Raw genomic sequence first — 19,116 nt, forward strand, 5'->3', positions numbered from 1 at the left:
ACAGTTCTAGATCTCAGCTCATCCTTTTCTCTCCTTTTCCCCCATCTGAGCAGTTGCTAAGATACAGTGCGTCCACCATCCCTGTCTCTCTAAAAGCCCTCATCTCCTCTCCACACACCTCCTCCTTCCCCCACCACTTGTAGTTCCAGTCCTCACCATTTCACACCTGGATCCCACTTCAATAGCCTCCTAACCAGTCTTCAGTCCCGGCCTGCCCCCAACTACCCCCTGCAGAGTCCCATTCCACTTAGAGACACGCTGAAGGCGCCCCACTAACTGGGGAATAAAGTCTAAACTCCTCCACAGGGAACTCAAGGTCTTTCACAATCTCTTTACCTCCAACTGCTCTTTAACACACCTCATGCTCCTCTAACACTGAACTCTAGTTTCTCAAATTTCTAAGGTCCTTCGTGTCTCTGTTTCTCTGACCAGCTGTCCCCTAGATTTGGCCTGCCATCCCTGCTTCGCACACCTGATTGCAGCGACCAATCAAAAGCCATTCCTCACTCCCTCCACACTAAGAGAATCCTAATTCTGTTCAGAGACTCACTCTTCAAGGACTGACCCTATCTTCAACCATGATGTATGCCAAAAACAATTGTGTGACCAGTCCTGACCAGTAAGACATAAAGGGCAAGTCCACTGGAAGGCTTCTGGGAAAGGTTTTGGTCCTAACGCTGGACACTGTCACATCTGGAATTGTGGCAATTATCCTGCAGCCACTAGGAGGGAGATTAGTGAGGACAAAGCCACCGAGCGGAGGATGGCGAAGTAGAACAACAGAAATAATTTGGGTCTTTGGTGCAGCCACGTAATTGCTAAACTAACCAAATTAAGAGCTATCCTATATTGGGATTATCGTTATATAAGATAATACGCTGTCTTTAAGCATTTGCGTGAACGTTTTCGTTATGTGCAGCCACTAGCACTCTATTAGATACCCTGCTAAAAGCTGTACCTTTAAAGGCTTACTTAAACACCTTGTCACCTTCTCTTCTGATCCCTCCTAAAGTCAGCTTCTTCCTTCATGATTCTACTGTACATTTTCTATGGCATGTATTACAAATTCACTGCATTGTGTAATAATTTTTTTTACATCCATATTCCCCACCAAACTAGAGGTTCCTAAGGAACAGGCATTCTTTCCACAAGGCAGTAAATGGCACCACCATCTTCTCCACTATTAATTCTACTCCTTCTCCACACTTTGTATGTAATCCATCCAAAAGTTCTGGTGGCTTTAACTCAAAAATACATACTAATCTCATTACTTCTCATAATCTCCACTGCTGTTACCTTAATCCAGGACGGTATCTTTCTCCTGTCACAAAGAAACAGTCCTAAGTGATCTCCCTTCTTCCACTCTTGCTGCCACACCATGTTTCTTGATTAGAAAGCAGCTAGAGTGAACTTTCTAAAGCATAAATCAAATCATACCATTCCTTGCTTTAAATCCTACCAATGGTTTCCCATTACTCTTAGACATGCCCTATTCACTAGCAATAATGACCCTCTCTCTAATCTTCAAATACACCAGGGTCATCCACTGAAGGGCCTACATACTTGCTGTTCCCTCTGTTTGGACACTTGTCCTCCAGATATTCACCTGGATGCCCGCTCATCGTCATTCAGGTTTCAGACCAAGTATCGGTTCTTTAAAGGCCCTCTTCGATGACCCAGCTAAAACCGTGCCTTTTTTGGAGCCCCCATTCTCCACTCTGTTACACTCTATAAGATCTGCTTCAAAGCACTCATTTATCAGTTTCCGAAATTATTTTATTAGTTTACATATTTACAGTCTTTTTCTTTCCTAGCTCTCACTAGAATAAGCTTCTTGAGAATAAGAGTTCTATCAGTCATATTTATTGCTGTATGAGTGCTGCCTAAAATATAGAGGGGGCAGGTTAATAAATATTTGTTGATTTATTCTGATTATGTCTTTGAACTTGAATTCACAATAGCTACTACACAGAAAGTGCTCAATAATTGGTGAATGAAAGCAGTTCGCTAACTGGAAATTTTGTCATTATGTTCGTTTTATAACTGATTTCAATAAAATACATAAATTTCCCAAAGCTAAAACCATACTCACTACTGAACAATGGCTAGTTGATGATGATTCATTCTTCTCTGGTAGCAGCAACAGCGATTTCATATTTTCACTGTCTGTATAATCCACAGGCCGCAGACCAAATATGTTACTGGTAAAATAAGTGCAGATGGGTTTAAGTAAATAAAATGTGTGATTTGATTCTCAACTAAATGAATACACTAGTGGAACAACTTTTTCAACTTCCTTAATAATATACAATTTTTAGTAAAATAAATGACTCAAGAATTCACATAAGGCATAAGGATCAAGTACCACAAGCTGCTGAATAGAAAAAAGATATAAAATTTCAATTTGACACCAGACCATTATAGGGAGTATTTCTAACTGAATTTATTGTTACTTACACACGAAGTTTTTCACAACTCTGTATTCTTGTGTATTCATATTCATATTTTAAAATATAGCTTCATAATCATTAATCACTATGGGGTGAGATGCTTTCATGCAAGTAAAAATCATTTACTGTAGCTATTATAGGCTCCATAGTCTATATAAACAAATACAGAAATTAGATAAATTCACAAGATAGGAATTTAGATCCACTAGAAGGAAAACTATGCCACATGACAAACAATTTAATAAAGTAGTAAACAGGGCACTTTTTAAATTAATTTTACTATGTATGTACACTATAATCTACAATAATCACAGAGCAAACTGACGTGCTGCAGAGAACATGCTGACGCAGAATTCCCAGCATGCACTAATTCACGAATCACAGAATATTATACTGGAAGAGACCTCAGAAACATGGTACAATGGTTATTTCATAGATTAGAAAACAGAGAGAAAGGTTCCAATGACTTGACAAGGTCACATTTTCCTTCCATTCATTCCAACAATATTCCATATTGCCCATGACTAGTCTTCCAATCATAAATAGTTAAAACTACAGCACCATGTCTATTATTCCACTTCTTTACATATGGTTTCAAAATGATTTTAATTTATTATACCATGGCAGAAAAATTTTCTAAAATGAACATTTCTTTTAAAATTTTCTGTTTTTTTAAGATTACATGGTATCTATATAATGGTCATTAATGTTCATGTAAAAAAATGCAGTGTGGGGGCTTCCCTGGTGGCGCAGTGGTTGAGAGTCCGCCTGCCGATGCAGGGGACACGGGTCCGTGCCCCGGTCCGGGAAGATCCCACATGCCGTGGAGCGGCTGGGCCCGTGAGCCATGGCCGCTGAACCTGCGTGTCCGGAGCCTGTGCTCCCGTAAGAACCAATGAGATATAAGGTCTGCACAGAGCTCAGTGGGGCAAAAGCAGAGGAAAGAAAATAGGAAGAACTTAAAAGCCTGGTGAAGCTGCTTAGATGTGAAAGGAGAAAGAATAAAAGGAGGTACAGAAGTAGAATGAGTCTCCCAGCAGAGAGTAGCGAAGGCCTTGTGCGAAGGTGTTGAAGTGAGCTAGTGTGGCAAATGAGAAACACCAAAAAATTTAAAAACAAAGAGAAGAGCAAGAAAGACAGAAGAGAAGAAGGAGGAGAAAGACAGAGAGAGAAGAGAGAGAATGCACAGAAGAATGGGGTGTTCTGGAAATGTAAGCTGTGACCAGAAACAAAAAGGATGGTACTGAAGAGGTAGACTGTCTCCTTAGGGCACAAGAAACCCTGAACAGCTCCCTAGACGGTTGTAAGCAGAAGGGATATCATCAATAGAGCAGGGTAGCTAAGAGCTAGAGTTACACAATCAGACGGCCTGAATTTAGATTCCAGCTCTGCCACTCAATAGTTGTATGACTTTAGAGATATTTAACCTCCTATGCCTCTGTTTCCTCATCCGTAAAATGAGAATACAACCTACTTCGTCGGATTAATATATGTAAGGACCAAGTGAATTAATGTATATGTAAGGACCAAATGAATTAATGTATCAAAAGCACTTAAAACAGTGCCTGGCAGATAGTAAATGCTCAATAATTGCTTGCTATTAATATTAACAGATTGGCATTTTGGGGGAGACAGATGCAAAATGAAGATATAGGAACATAAGTTACATCTCCAGTGTTGACCTCTTCTCTCTATTTTCTCCAATTTTATGACATACTTCATGTATGCTTTGTAATGACAATTTAGATATACACTAAAGGGAAGGACAGAAACCTGGTTTCTTAGCAACATTAAAATAGGAGTAGATTTATGTTTTCCTATATGGTACAACATAAAAGATAAAAAGTATGAATGTACAATGTAAAGATAAAAAGTATAAACTAGATGACTCTGAAAAGTCCTTTCCTCACTAGGATTCTTTTTAATCACTAAGGCTAATAAAAAGGAAGTTTAACACTTCAGCTTTTTTTCAGGAGTTTAACATTTTGGCTTTACCCCAAAGGTAGAGTTCAGAATATAGTATAGCACTTCAATGTCCTCTTCCCCTCAAGAATGATAGAATAGACACCCACCTACAACTGTGCCCAAGATGAGTATTACCACCAGTAGAAGGGGAGAAGGAGAGATGGGCAAATTTAAACTTGCACTTGCACATATAGATCATTCAATCCCAAACACACATGCAAAAAGGCTTTTTTACTAATGCTAAACCTATCATGCATGACAGAATACCAAGATGGTCCATGATGAAATCCTTTATGAACAACTATGAAACTGCAAACATAGATTTTAAGTTTTCAAGTCACTTGAATTGCGGTGAAGCAAGAAAAAGCAGAGAAATTCAAAAGAGCAACATGTTTTTTTTAAAGCTATAAAACATGAATTATCTGTTACAGATTAATTTTTTAAACATTAACTAGGGCAGTGGAATAATTAATAAGTCCAATGGTCTATATACTATTTTCTAATTAAGAATTCTACATCCTTGCAAGGAAAACTCTGTTAATAGCAGACCAAGTAACAAATCCTAAACTCTGTATTTCTGTTAAACAAAAAAAAAAAAAAAAAAAAAAAGCATATGATATTCTCCAAACACTCAAAATAGTTCTGATGTGACTGGAATAGCTTTGGTTTTAAGTTCACACTGGGATGCACAGAAGGCAGTGCAGATGGATAGCCAACGAGGTTTTGAACAGTTATCAATATAAATATTCTTGAGCAACAAAGAAGTATAGAAGATATGAACCTTATTCTCACATTTGAAGTTAATATAGAACAAATTTTCCTTCTTAGGTAATGGACTCTCATTTTAGTCCTTAAGAAGTAAATTTCTCATGCAAAACACAAGTAAATTCAGAGTTAAATGAATTAACACTGTATTCAAATGTAAGAGGCATTTAAAAAACGCCAAAGTTTGCACAGCAAAAGCTCAAAGCACATAAGAAAGTACTCTAAGCAAAATGTGACTTTAAGAAAACAGTAAAGTATTAGAATATTAAAATTAAATCAAAATAAAAGATAAAGTCAGAAGTACACATATGGCCTCAGATAAAACTATAAAATAGGTAAACTTTGTGTTATAGTCCACAGGGACGATTTCAGAATAAATTTAATGGGATAACAAAAAGTCCGTTTCTCTTTAGTTCCTGCACTCTATTATTAATACATTAGTATTTCAGAGTGATAACAACTAGTAACCAAATTGAGAGAGATCTCCAAATATTATACAGTATGAAAGTTATCAAAATAAATAATGTTATGTCAGGTTGGAGACAAGGGACAGGGGATGGAAAACAGGAGGCAGGGTGGGAATTATTTCTGTAAGATACTACATTCACATCCCCCAGACCAGAGAAGGTGGAAAGCATCCTGATTATTTTTAAGAAGCTGTAAGTATGATTTTCATATCAAAATCTGAGGGCAAAAAATGAAACCTAAAAAACAAACCATTCTAACTTACACCTATAGATGCAAAAGTCTTAAATAAAACCCTAGCAAACTAATGTAAAGTATTTGTTTAAAGAATAACATAATACACTAAGTCAAGTTTATCCCAGGCATGTAACATGGTGTAATATTTTAAAATATGTTAATGACATCAACAGGCAAAAAGTCTAAGATCATCTCAAAATCACTTAATAAAATAAAATACAGTCTTGTTTAAAAATGGTAAAATAACTGGGAGGAAGATTTTTTTTTTTTAATTGAAGTATAGTTGATTTACAATGTTGTGCTATTTTCTGGTATATAGCAAAGTGATTCAGTTATACATACATATATACACATATACATATTTTTTTTCATACTCTTTTCCACCATGGTTTATTATAGGATATTGAATACAGTTCCCTGTGCTATACAGTAGGACTTTGTTGCTTATCTATTTTATTTATAGTGGTTTGTATCTGTTAATCCCAAACTCCTAATTTATCCCTCCCCCATCCCCTTTCCCCTTTGGTAACTATAAGTTTGTTTTCTATGTCTGTGGGTCTGTTTCAGTTTTGTAAATAAGTTCACTTGCATCATATTTTAGCTTCCATATAAAAGTGATATTATATGGTATTTGTCTTTCTCTGTCTGACTTACTTCACTTAGTATGATAATCTCTAGGTCCATCCATGTTGCTGCAAATGGCATTATTTCATTCTTTTTCATGGCTGAGTAATATTCCATTGTATTTATACGTATACCACCTCTTCTTTATCAATTCCTGTCAATGGACGTTTAGGTTGATTCCATGTCTTGGCTATTGTAAGCAGTGCTGCAATGAACATCAGGGTGCATGCAGCCTTTCAAATTATGGTTTTCTCCAGGTGTATGCCCAGGAGTGGGATTCCTGGATCATATGGCAGCTCTATTTTTAGTTTTTTAAGGAGTCTCCATACTGTTTTCCATAGCAGCTGCACCAATTTACATTCCCATCAACAGTGTAGGAGGGTTCCCTTTTCTCTACACCCTCTCCAGCATTTATTACTTGTAGACTTTTTGATGGTGGACATTCTGACCAGTGTGAGGTGGCAGGTACCTCACTGTGGTTTTGATCTGCATTTCTCTAATAATTAGTGATATGGGTACCTTTTCATGTGCCTGTTGGCCATCTGTATGAGAAGATCTTTATTTTTAATATTGATTTTAATAGTGACTTATAAACCTACAATCACTATTTTTTAAAAATGAGAATAAAACAAGCATGCCAACTATCAATATTATTTTATAATATTGTTCTGGAAACTGTGACAAAGGCAGTAAGAAATAGAAGTTAATAAATGACCATTAAATCCTTCAAATTAGGTGTTGGCTAGGTATAAGAGAAACACACTAAAATCAACAGCTTTCCTCTATATCAGGAATAACAAGTTCTATTTATTAACAGAATATCCACTTCACCAGGGCAACAAAAGGCTCAAATACCTAGGAAAATCTCAATAAATAGTTAGTTCCATGTGTATACAAACACACATATATAAAACAGATTAAAAACTTGACTAAGATGTATAACGGAAGACTTAAACAAACAGAGAAACATACCATGGTCCTGAGTGAGAAATCAACTTTATTAATCCACTATTATCTATACACTTACCCAATTTTAATCAAAATCATAATAGGATATTCTTGAAACTTAACATAGTAAACCAAACTTCATGTGAAGGAATAAACTGATAAAAACAGCCAATTCACCCTCCACCCCCCACTGCTACTGTCACGACTTTAATTCAGACTCTCATCACTTGTCCCCTAGATTATTGGACACACCTCTTCACTGAACTTCCTGCCCAGTGTGAAGGTGAAAGTTTTCAACTTAAAATTTGAACTCTAGGGCTTCCCTGGTGGCACAGTGGTTGGGAGTCCGCCTGCCGATGCAGGGGACGCAGGTTCGTGCCCCGCTCCGGGAAGATCCCACATGCCGCGGAGCGGCTGGGCCCGTGAGCAATGGCCGCTGAGCCTGCGCGTCCAGAGCCTGTGCTCCGCAACGGGAGAGGCCACAGCAGTGAGAGGCCCGCGTACCGCAAAAAAAAAAAAAAAAAAAAAAAAAAATTGAACTCTTTAGCACACAAGGCCTTTCACTGCTTCTACCCACCTTCTCTGGCCTCTCATCTCATCCTCCTCCCTCCCTTCATTCCAGTCTTGTATCAGCTCCTAGAAGTGAACCAACAAGCAGTCTGGCCGTAGTACCTTAGCACCCATCAATCCTCTTTCTGAAAAGCCCATCCTCCTATTCTTTTTCTTCAAATTCAGCTGAAGTGCTACCTCCTCTAGAAAGCCTTTCATGCCACCCTCTAGTCATATTTCTAGCCCCTACCCTGGATTTTCATAGAATCTTGGGGCACTGAGCTATGAAGGCCTGTATCATACTGTTCTGTAACCACTAATATAACTGTCTGTTCCCTCCTACTAGAATACAAGTAGCAGGTAAAACAGCTGGGGAGGTTTAAGAAGTAAAGGGAGTGATGGAGAAGAGAATGAGAAAACCTAACAGCATTTCATTGGAAACCCAGGAAAAGAAGGCATCTAAGTAGAGAGAAGACTTCAACTTTGAGATAATAAAGATTGCCAAAATGTCTGTTCTAGAGCTAAAGAATGCCATTTAGAAATTTAGAATAAGCAAAAGAACCCTACTTATCTACAATTTCAATTAGTCAAAGTACCAAGCCCTAAAGAAGGAAAGATAAAAGAATAGTTTTTGCCCTTTCTTCTACTACTTTCTTCTACTCTAAGAGTAGGGAGAAGGTCTCTACTCTTCTCCCAGGGATGGAAAGAGTCTAGTCCTGGTTATTGAGAAAAGAGATACATTAAGAGTAACAGAGAGGGCTTCCCTGGTGGTGCAGTGGTTGAGAGTCCACCTGCCGATGCAGGGGACACAGGTTTGTGCCCCGGTCCGGGAGGATCCCACATGCCGCGGACCGGCTAGGTCCATGGGCCATGGCCGCTGAGCCTGCGCGTCCAGAGCCTGCGCGTCTGGAGCCTGTGCTCTGCGACGGGAGAGGCCCGCATACTGCAAAAAAAAAAAAAAAAAAGAGTAACAGAGAAAAAAAAGAAAAGCGTGTTTGCCAACTCAGAGTCTGGAGTCTGAGATATTAATGGCTTAAAAGGAACAAGAACTTCAGGCAAAAAAAAAAAAAAAGAGTAGTAAGAACCCTATATAGTCCCCATGCCCCGCTCCCCATGCTCTGCTTAAGGGATGGAGGAAGGCACAGGAACAAACTTCACCTATTCTCACCTGCCAAGTACTTAACTCTAGAAAGACAATAGACAGAACACTGGCAGAAAGAAAAATAGACCTTAAAAATGCCAAGGCTGGAGGAATTACTTTGGGAAATTATTTTGTGATCCCACAAAAGGTAACATGGGTGCCTAATGGGCAAGAGACTAACAATTCTGCTCAGGGAGCACATATCATTTACTCTGGCATCTACCAGGAACCCATTCTACCGGCCTAGATAAGGTGCAGCTTACGGAAACTTAGTTTTAGACATTCTCTTCACAATTATAGTCAAGTTGGGAGCAGAAGGAAGCAATTCCTATTTTCAGCTCATCAGCCCCTTTTATCAAGAGAGGAAAAAATATACTGTCTTTTTATGCATTCGAACACTTACTAATTCACTCTACAAATAAATGTGGGTACAGACTACGTTAGGCACTCGGCAGGGCCTGGGAGAGCAGGCACGATCCCTGGTACCTAGAGCATACTACCTAATGAGAAGATAGTAAGAGGCAGGTGCACTACCACCTCTGGTCTATGACTGGGAGGAAGCGTCACATACAGACAAAGGATTCGGGAAAGCCAGCCAGAAAGAAATGATACCTAAGATGAAACCCAAAGAATGAGAAACTGACCACCAAAAACGAATACTCCAGACAAAGGGAAAGCATATTTAAAGGTTAGGAAGCAAAACCGCTTGGCACATTTTAAGGAAATAAAAATTTAGAAATGCTAGTGCAAAAAAAAGGCTGAAGGAGAAGGAGGACAGGAGGAACTGTGGAGAGATGGGGCTGGAAGGATGAGGAGAGCCAGACCGTCTGGGGCCCTACAAACCATGTTCTAAAATCTGACTTTTATTTTAAAAACATTAAGAGGTGCCAGTGAAGGGTTTTAAGCAAGTAAGTCATTTGACCAGAATTGCATATTTTTAACGTTCTTGGGCTGCTTTATGAAAAGTAATCTGAAAAGGAAACCAGTTAGTAAATGGCAAAGTCAATCACGTCAACAACAACTACCACAAAATAAAACAGAAAGCAGAAAACACAGAAAATACTTAAGTATAATGACCAGTAGTCCACAAAATAAGGATGTTTAGAAACAGCTCCCAACCTGTTATACCCTAGATTAAATCAACTCTTGCATTTGCCCTATAGTTGCCTTACTATCCTCTATCCAACATCATTCCCAACTTCTGTCACCAAATAAACCTTCCTTCCCTACTATCCTAATTATATCAACCAGCTCTCTGGAATGCAGTAGCCACTTGGCATATGTGACTATTTAAATTAATTAAAATACATTTTAAAATTTATTTCCTCAGTAGCAATAGCCACATTTCAAGTGTTGAATAGTAACAGATGTCTAGTAGCTACTGAGTGCCCAGCACAGATACGGAGCATTTTCATGAGTGCAGAAAGATCTACTGGACAGTGCTGGGCTATCGATGTACCTAAAACTGCCACTTCACTACGTAAGCCTACTGAGAACAACACAGCTATCTGAGAAGGCACCTGTGAAAGCAGACCCGCTCACTGTCTCAGGCCCTCACCTTGTGTATTAATGAGCTTCACGATGTAGTGAAGAATCATGGTGCACACACCATAAGACAGGCCCTGTGTTTTGGCTCATTAATCCTCACTATGCTCTAAAGAAACAGAAAAGCAGCCGGCATCACCCATGTTTTATAGGTGAGGACACCAAGGCACAGAAACTAACCTGCCTGAGGCTATAAAGTCAATAATGGTGTCACAAATAAAAGCTGGAATCCCTAATGTCCTGACTAGTCCTCCATTCATTAGAGTAGTCATGGCTGATTTAAGAACCCATGAATAGAAACTATTCTGTTTCACCTGACCCAAGCAACCACTTGCTCTATCAAATGGATTGCTATGCCCACAGGAGGGTCATATCTGTTAGATATGTATATATATGTATATACACACACACACACATACATGAATACATACTGTGTATGTAAAAAAACAGAAAAATTGAAAAATGTAAGATATGTATTCCCTGAGCTTGCCCTATCTTATTACATGTGATGGGAAATAAAGGATATTAAAAACACCTACAGGGGCTTCCCTGGTGGCACAGTGGTTGAGAGTCTGCCTGCCAATGCAGGGGACATGGGTTCGTGCCCCGGTCCGGGAAGATCCCACATGCCGCGAAGCGACTGGGCCCGTGAGCCATGGCCGCTGGGTCTGCGCGTCCGGAGCCTGTGCTCCGCAACGGGAGAGGCCACACAGTGAGAGGCCCATGTACCGAAAAGAAAAAAAACACACTTATCAAAACTAACAGCACCAAGGTATGGTATATTCCTGTGTTATTAACTTGTTTTTCAATTACATTATATGATTACCTATTAAAAAAATTACAACCTAGAAGCTCTGCATTTTGTAATCCTTATTTGCCTCTGTAACCAGCGTTAAGTCCTGACTTTTGTGTGCTCCTTCCAAACCTGTAGAAGTAATGCTGGCACAGAGAGGCAATTCTTGCATTTTCATTTCAACTACCTCATTAACTGAAAAGAGTAAAATAATACATAGGGAGACATGAACCAAGTTAGAGATTAAAGATATAAAATCCACATACAGCATTTGCTTGTGACACTCTTCAAAACAGCAATTTTAAAATGCAGCCGCCAGCATTCACTAATGTGTCTCTCTGTCCTAACACTGAAAAACAATTTACCCAGAGCTCATTTGAATGATGTAAAAAAATCTAAGAAATAATTTGACTGCACTTGCCTAACATCTGAATTCTTACATATTTTAACTGTGGTTACACTAAATATGCGAGAAAAATAAAGGAGAAAAGGAATAGAATATTTAAAACAATTCTAAAGTATTGGGAAGCATACAAAGTAGTTATATGCTTCTAATTCTTGCCTTATTAATAAGTATGAATCACTTTATATAATATAAAAACTAAGTGAATTTTGCCAGAAAGTCAAAGCTTCCAAAGTTAACTTGACAACCGTTTCTGAATTAAAAGAGCATATCTCCCTCAAATATGTAAGTATCATAAAGGAAAAGGGCATGAATGCTGATTTTAAATCCAGAATATAATGGCCACATCTAAATTTAGCTGTGAAAGAAAACAGAGCCATCAACTTGGGTAGTAAAGTCTCTGTTCCATCACAGACCTTGATTCAAGAATAAGTCAGAGAAAAAAACAGTTTTTAAGTTGAACTACTTACACCGCGCTCCTGGAGGCTCCATAGGAGAGTAACAGCTTGACTATATCCACGTGCCCATTCTTGGCTGCGTCGTGAAGAGGTGAGTCATTCTGATACCCAGTGGTGTTTACCAACGCCTTGTGCTGGAGCAGCAATTCCACCACCTTCAGGTGCCCGTGATTGCAGGCTTCGTGCTAATTAAAGAAAAAGAAGAGTGATGAGGAAAAGCAATGAACAGCATCATAACAAAACCACACTTCAGAAAAATAAATGTGAACCTCAATCAGTAAATTGGTTCTTACCTAAATACTCGTACTAAACCATAAGTTGTTGACAGAGTAAAAGCCACTATTAATAGTCTTTATGGTAAGATGCATGGCAATCAAGATTTATGCAATTCATGGAAAAAGATTTTTTTCATTTGAGCCTTGGGTCAAGCTCTCTTAATTTGGAAGAAAATATAGCTTTGGGCCAATTATGGCTCCTAAATTGTTCTACAGTAAGAAATCTAAAACAAGAAAAAAAAAAAACAGAAAATATTTAACAACCAGATCATGCATAAAATCTGAAATCCTCCAAGGCTGAAGAGAACTCACCAAATCAGGGGCTTAGCCATAAGCTAAGCGGTGCACCTGCATGTATACATAAGCGCCCAACAAAGTGAATATCCTAGAATGAGTATTTATAAGAAAAGCCTCTCCAACTGCTGAAGCTACAGATACTGTATGGCTGGTGCCAATGATAACAGAAAAAACACAGAGTAGGCACTCAAAAAGAGCTTACTGAATGAATGTTCAAAGATGCTTTACATGCACATCTTTCCTTATGTTTAACGATCTGCTAAAAATGCCACTATGCTGTAGTATTCTAATAAACCTCTGGCATGCCATACTTTTTAAGTACATACATTGAAATCTTAATAGGCGATACACCACATTAAATGTCTGTAGGTCTATTTCTAGGAGAAAGGGATCCAAATAAGGCATTAGGTCCTCTAAATCACTCACCAACTTCTACTACAGTTTGCCTGAGTGGCTTAAAAGAAAAATTAACCATTCTTTGAAAAGGTTTGCCAGCTTGTGGAGTCCAAACAACAAAGTGACTCTGATCCAGAATAAACACTCCCAGCTTAAAAAATTGGCAAGAAGTCATTATATACAACTTTAAAACCCTATGTGCACCTATTCTAATGAGACTCTCTCAATTTCTGTGAATTTACAGTTCACAGAATAAGGGCATCCACCTCATCTCTTAACACTTCTATGGCTGCATTCAAGCCACATGTTACTGTCCTAATGTAATCAGCCGATATAGCACTTGTTTCCATGTATTTGTACCATTCTTTTCCCAGACTATCCTTCACATTTTTTTTTTAGTAATAATAAGCAAAGACTTTAAAAAATGTTTAACATGAGCAAAGATTTCTACTGCCTCTGTGTGTCATACCCTAGATAGGGTATAAGTGAGACTAAGACAGATCCTCGATAAGAATCACTGCCTTGTGATACATTGCTACACCCAGTTCCTCCGACCTCTCTTTGTTCCAAGAAATGTGGTTCCAATGACATGCAATGCTGCAGAATGGAGCCGGATGTCAGCTGTAGCAGTTACCTCTCCATAAATGAGCTAAATTCAGCAATATGGTGTAACTGGATTCTTAAATCTAAATGTAGTCAGTCAAAAGGTAGCCAATTTTTCGCCCGTCACAACAGAAAAGCTAGATAAAACATAATCATTTACTCTTATTTGTTGAAAATATAAGTTCTTCAGATTAAAAAGAGATTGTATATGTGGTAGAGGATGATATATAGGTGACTATATAACTATAAACTATAATAACTATAAAACATAAACAGAATGATAATAAAAAAACAAACAACTAGAAACTACCAATGGTGTCCATCCAGCATGGTCTTTAACATTCGGGTCACTTCCGTTTTGTAAGAGGTATTCAACAGAAGGTATGTCGCCCTAGTAGAAAAATGAAAAGGTAGAAAGAAATTAAAAATCATCAAGGACAGAAAAAAAATATTAAGATTTAAGATTTTACCTTCTTCAAGATAAAATTTAAATCTTTTCTTTTCTATGCCTATTGCTCGTGAGTCAATAAATGGTAAGCTATGTATGCATGGATTGTTCCGAGGTACCAACTCATCAAAGCCATGTGGTCCATCACTGAATACAGAGTACAAAATCTCTGCTATTAACAACCTGTATCAAAATTCATTTCAAAATACCAAGGACACTAGCCAAAGATCACCTGATCAAAATGAAGTTTTTAAAGTCACCATTTCGTTTGTGAAAAACATCCTTTCTGAGCACACATGAAAATGGTTTCTGATTTCTGTTTAAAACAAAATTAAAGCCAAGAGGGCTGCTCAGTGAAACCAATCTTAGAAAGCCAAAAACTGTTGTCTTATTGGCAGTTAATCCACTTATCCTCGAAATATTTAGTTTATATTTACCTTATTTGCTCAAAGATATTTTTTAGGCAAAAGCAAAGCTTATTTTCTCCAAAATAACTGACAGCTTACTCTGAAAAAGGCTGAATAAATAAAAGTCACATATGACAAAAGTTATACATGCCAATGTTGTGTGTTGAGAAGAGCTTCTTTAGGGAGAAGGACGTCTCCTCTCTCCTACCACTCCCAGCCCCAGCACTCTTCTGAAATGAGTTTTTCTCTATTGGTTTGAAAATGTAGAAGTCACTAAGTCCCCTAAATACAGTAACATTTGCTTTTATTGGATTGTTTCAGACTACCTCTCAAATACAGCAAATCTTAAGATGGTAGCTTACTCAGTTTTCTAAAAAAAACAAACCTGCATACAACATATATTTTTAAGATCCTAAATTAGCAAAATGACCTTAAATATTAAATGGGCCTAAAAAAACAAGTATTCTGTATGTTTCAAATCAATTGCCCACTTCCAATAAAAAAAATATTTCCCATAGTTCCTTAGAGGTACAAATTCTACACCTCTAGCACAAGTTAACATACACTTAGCACCTTTTGCACTATATTCAAGTCAGTTCCAAATGAGCTCAGGAAAATCTGTCAAGATACAAATTTGGTTTTTTTTAAACGAACCCATGAATATTGGGGCAGATGAACTGCCAGAACCACACGCATTCCTGACCTTCAAAATGAAAGTATCCACAAAAAAATATATGTAAACCTTCTCAAAAATGTCCTCAGTCTAATTCTACATGGCAATCACAAAAACATATTAACCTAAAGAAGCCTGTAAAATAATATAAACACAACTGTGGAATGGAAGAGTCCCATAGACAATTAGTGACAATTCAGAAGCTAAAAGCAGAATCTCTTTTCAGGTTGCTAGCCAGTGGTATTTTTCTTTCATGTCACCTCTTCATATTATCAAAGGTGTCTTCTGTTAACATTTTACCCCTATACTTCCCTGAAATGTATAGCTGATTTGCAAATTGCTTGCTTTTTATACCCGATCTGCTTTTTCCTCCCTAGTACTTAAAAGCTCATCATATTTTCTCCTTCTACTTTATGTAAATTTAATGTCATGCACATAAATAAAATTACGATAATTAGATAGGGTCCACAGTAACTGCGTAAGCTTGAACCAATATAAAGTTTCCAGGAAACAAATTAACTTCCGCTTCTGATTTCTTTAAATTACTTTCTTCTCAAACAGAATATTTTCTGAGTAATAAGCACTCACTTTTAGGCTTCTCACAACTTAAAAGAATAATTGAGATTCTCTTAAAACCACAGGGGGGGAAACCATCTAAGAAAAAAGTATTTACCAAAGCTTATAAAAAATTTTAAACAGACTTGGTGTTTTCAAATAAAACCTTAAAGGCTGAAAACAAGGGAACATGAGTGTCATATTGAATTTTCTTATTGCTAACCTTTCGTTCATAGGAAATATTCTTCATACATGCATATGGCAGTAGTATAAGTTAACTTTCCAAAAACAAATACACACACACACAAATAAAACTTTTTCCTTATAAAGGTTAGCTCTTCTAAAATACTATTAAGAATAAATATTTTTATAAAAATAGTACAGGACATTACAATTAAGTACAATAATGATGACTTAGCCAAATGGTTAAGCTTTTCCACATAAATGAACTAACCAGGTACCTAAAATTTCTCCTTTCAGCAACTAGGTGTTGTTAAAAAAAAAAAAAAGTTTAGTCATCTGGAATGGAGCTCTAAAGTTTATTAAACATTTTCTGGGTGTCTTAGTTATTTACTGAATAAAATAATTTCACAGATGACTCGGACAACCTAGCCATCGTGACAGTAAATTACTGGTATTACAAAGATGGTGGGTGACAAAGGGAAAAATGGAGACTGACTCCAAGAGGTGCTCTAGAAATTGAAATCTTGAAAATATCACAGATGCCAGTTTGCTTTTGAGTCCTTTGTTATTGTCTGAGGAAGCCAGTATGGAGGATAAGTAATAACATGATTTTACACACAATATAACATGACTGCCTTAAGTTAAGGTATAATGAATGGTTACAAAGTCAAACCCTAAAGGAGATGTCTCACAAGGGATTTTCTCTCTACCTAAGAAATCCTCATCACCTTTGTTATGTTAGGCATACCATCCCTTGTAAGTTGCCTTCAAAATATTATCTATTATGTCTGCACCTTAAATACATCATGGCATGTCAACTTCAAGCCATTCTTCTATTTCTAATACATTCACTGCCATGGCATGAATTATGAGTAATCATTACCATTTGAAGAATCTGTGCTAGAGAACTTTGGGGCAGTTTATTCCAGCATCAACAAATTCTAAAGCAAAGGTGAAAAGGCAGAATAACAAATCAAATTTTTCTCTCTGTATAATGAAATGTCAAATACTAAGATTTTTCTTATTAAATCAGAAGAATAAACAATGAGTGTTTATCTTAGTTTCTGGTAGGCATAATGCTTCCTCATAAAATCTCTTGTTTATAACATAATGTTCTCAAAATCACTTTAGCCATAGGTGACATAGATATTCAAGTACAAACATGGGGGCATGAAGAGAGCACAGTGAATCTCAACTTTTGTTCTGGTTGAATAAGGATACTCACAACATCCCAGACACAGTATTAATAAATATTCTGCTTGAAATTCCATAGTGTAAGAAAATAAATGTATAAAGAAAGAATTCAAGAATAATCCTGTCTAAGGTATGCATGCAAATGGCACTGAATGTCCAAAAACTAGTTGGCTGGCCTATAAGCCCATGATCCTGAGGAGAAAAGGATCTGAGAACTGAGAACATAAACATTATCTGCTGATGATATAGTAACTGTCTACATTCAGGCAGCCTGAATATTTAGGCAGTCTGGATATTTAATAAGAGACTTCTACTGCCAAGTACGGAGCGTTTCAAGATAAATAAGGTTAACAGATGCTTTACATTAACCCAAAAGTCCCACTTCTAGGAACTTAGCCTAAGGATATACCTGCTCACATATGAAACAAAGATTGCTCACTGCAGCACAGTTTATAGAAGCAGAACAATGGAAACACAGGCATCCATCAGTAAGGAACCAGTAAAATAATAAAAATTCATGGAACGCTATGCTACAATAGAATGTACAGAAAAGTGTGTACTAATATGGAAAGCATTTACTTATATTTGTATAAAGAAATTCACAAGAAAGGGCTTGTCAGCAAGAGGGTGGCTGAGGACAGAAATGGGAGTGAGGCTTTCCACTGTAAATACTTTTATTCTTATTTTTGAAGCATGAAGTTATTACTCACATTTTGAAATTACATTTTAAATGGGCAATAAACTCCACATAACCACAAAGTCAAATTGAGGAGTCATATAATAAACAGAAAGCTAAAAACATATAAATGCAAACAAAACAATGTCACCATAGAGGAAAAACCAACTCTGGGAATTCTGTAAAAGACTGATTCAGAAGGCAGGCTATAAGCTAGATTTTGAACGTTAGATACAAAGGATCATGAGGGAAAAGGGAAAGATTCAGAGGAAAGGATATAAGAGGCAGAAAAAAGAACATGTGCCAAGTATTGGTAGCATTAAAGTTCAGTGTCAGAAGAGGGTTCAGATCATGGCTAAGTGGGAAAATCGCTCAATTATTCAACAAATATCAATCTATTACATACCAGGCAGTGTTCTAGACACTGAAGACAGAACACTGAACAAACAACTCTTGCTCTCATTCTGAAGAGAAAGACAGGAAACAAAAAGATCTCTAATAATGATGTCAAGAAATAATAATAGGAAGAAAAACAAAACAAGCTAAGCATATGGCAGAGACTGCTATTTTATGTACGTTCAGAAAAGTCTCTCTGAAGAGGTGGCGTCTGAGCAGAGGTCTGTAGAGGCCATAAGGAGGACTGTGGATTTTATTTTAAGTGAGCCGGGAAGTTATTGGTAGGGCAGCACAGAAAAGACAAGTTATGGCTTTGGTCAGATGACTTTGGCTGTTATACAAAGAAATGAGTGCACTAAGTACAGAGGAAAAGCAGAGAAGGTAGTTCAGTGATGTGGATGAAAACTGACAACACCCACACTGCCACCAACAATGTCCACATTCTAATCCCCAGGGACGTGTGACTATGTTACCTTACACAACAAAAGGAACTCTGCAATGTGATTAAGTGTACAGACCTGGAGGTGGGGAAGATTTATCCTGCACTGTCCGAGTGGCTCCCATCTAATCACATGAGTCCTTAAAAGCAGTGAACTCTTCCCGGCTGGGGCAGAAGGATGGAATACCAGGACTCCACCTGCTGCTGTCAGCTCTGAATACAGAGGAAGAG

At 37.6% G+C, this 19,116-nt stretch overlaps 1 protein-coding gene across 1 annotated transcript in view; it reads right to left on the reverse strand.

Annotated features, from left to right (window-relative positions):
• Nucleotides 1-19,116, reverse strand: part of BARD1 (BRCA1 associated RING domain 1) — a gene marked incomplete at both ends in the record, with an annotated part of 74,549 nt that overhangs the window by 22,140 nt on the left and 33,293 nt on the right. The window contains 3 exons of the mRNA XM_082840649.1: nt 2,093-2,201; nt 12,356-12,528; nt 14,225-14,305. Coding sequence (XP_082696775.1) covers nt 2,093-2,201; nt 12,356-12,528; nt 14,225-14,305 — 363 coding nt within the window. The remainder of the gene's footprint in view (nt 1-2,092; nt 2,202-12,355; nt 12,529-14,224; nt 14,306-19,116) is intronic.

Source organism: Leucopleurus acutus (assembly GCF_964270905.1).
Source record: "Leucopleurus acutus genome assembly, chromosome: 6".
Lineage (NCBI taxonomy): Eukaryota > Metazoa > Chordata > Mammalia > Artiodactyla > Delphinidae > Leucopleurus > Leucopleurus acutus.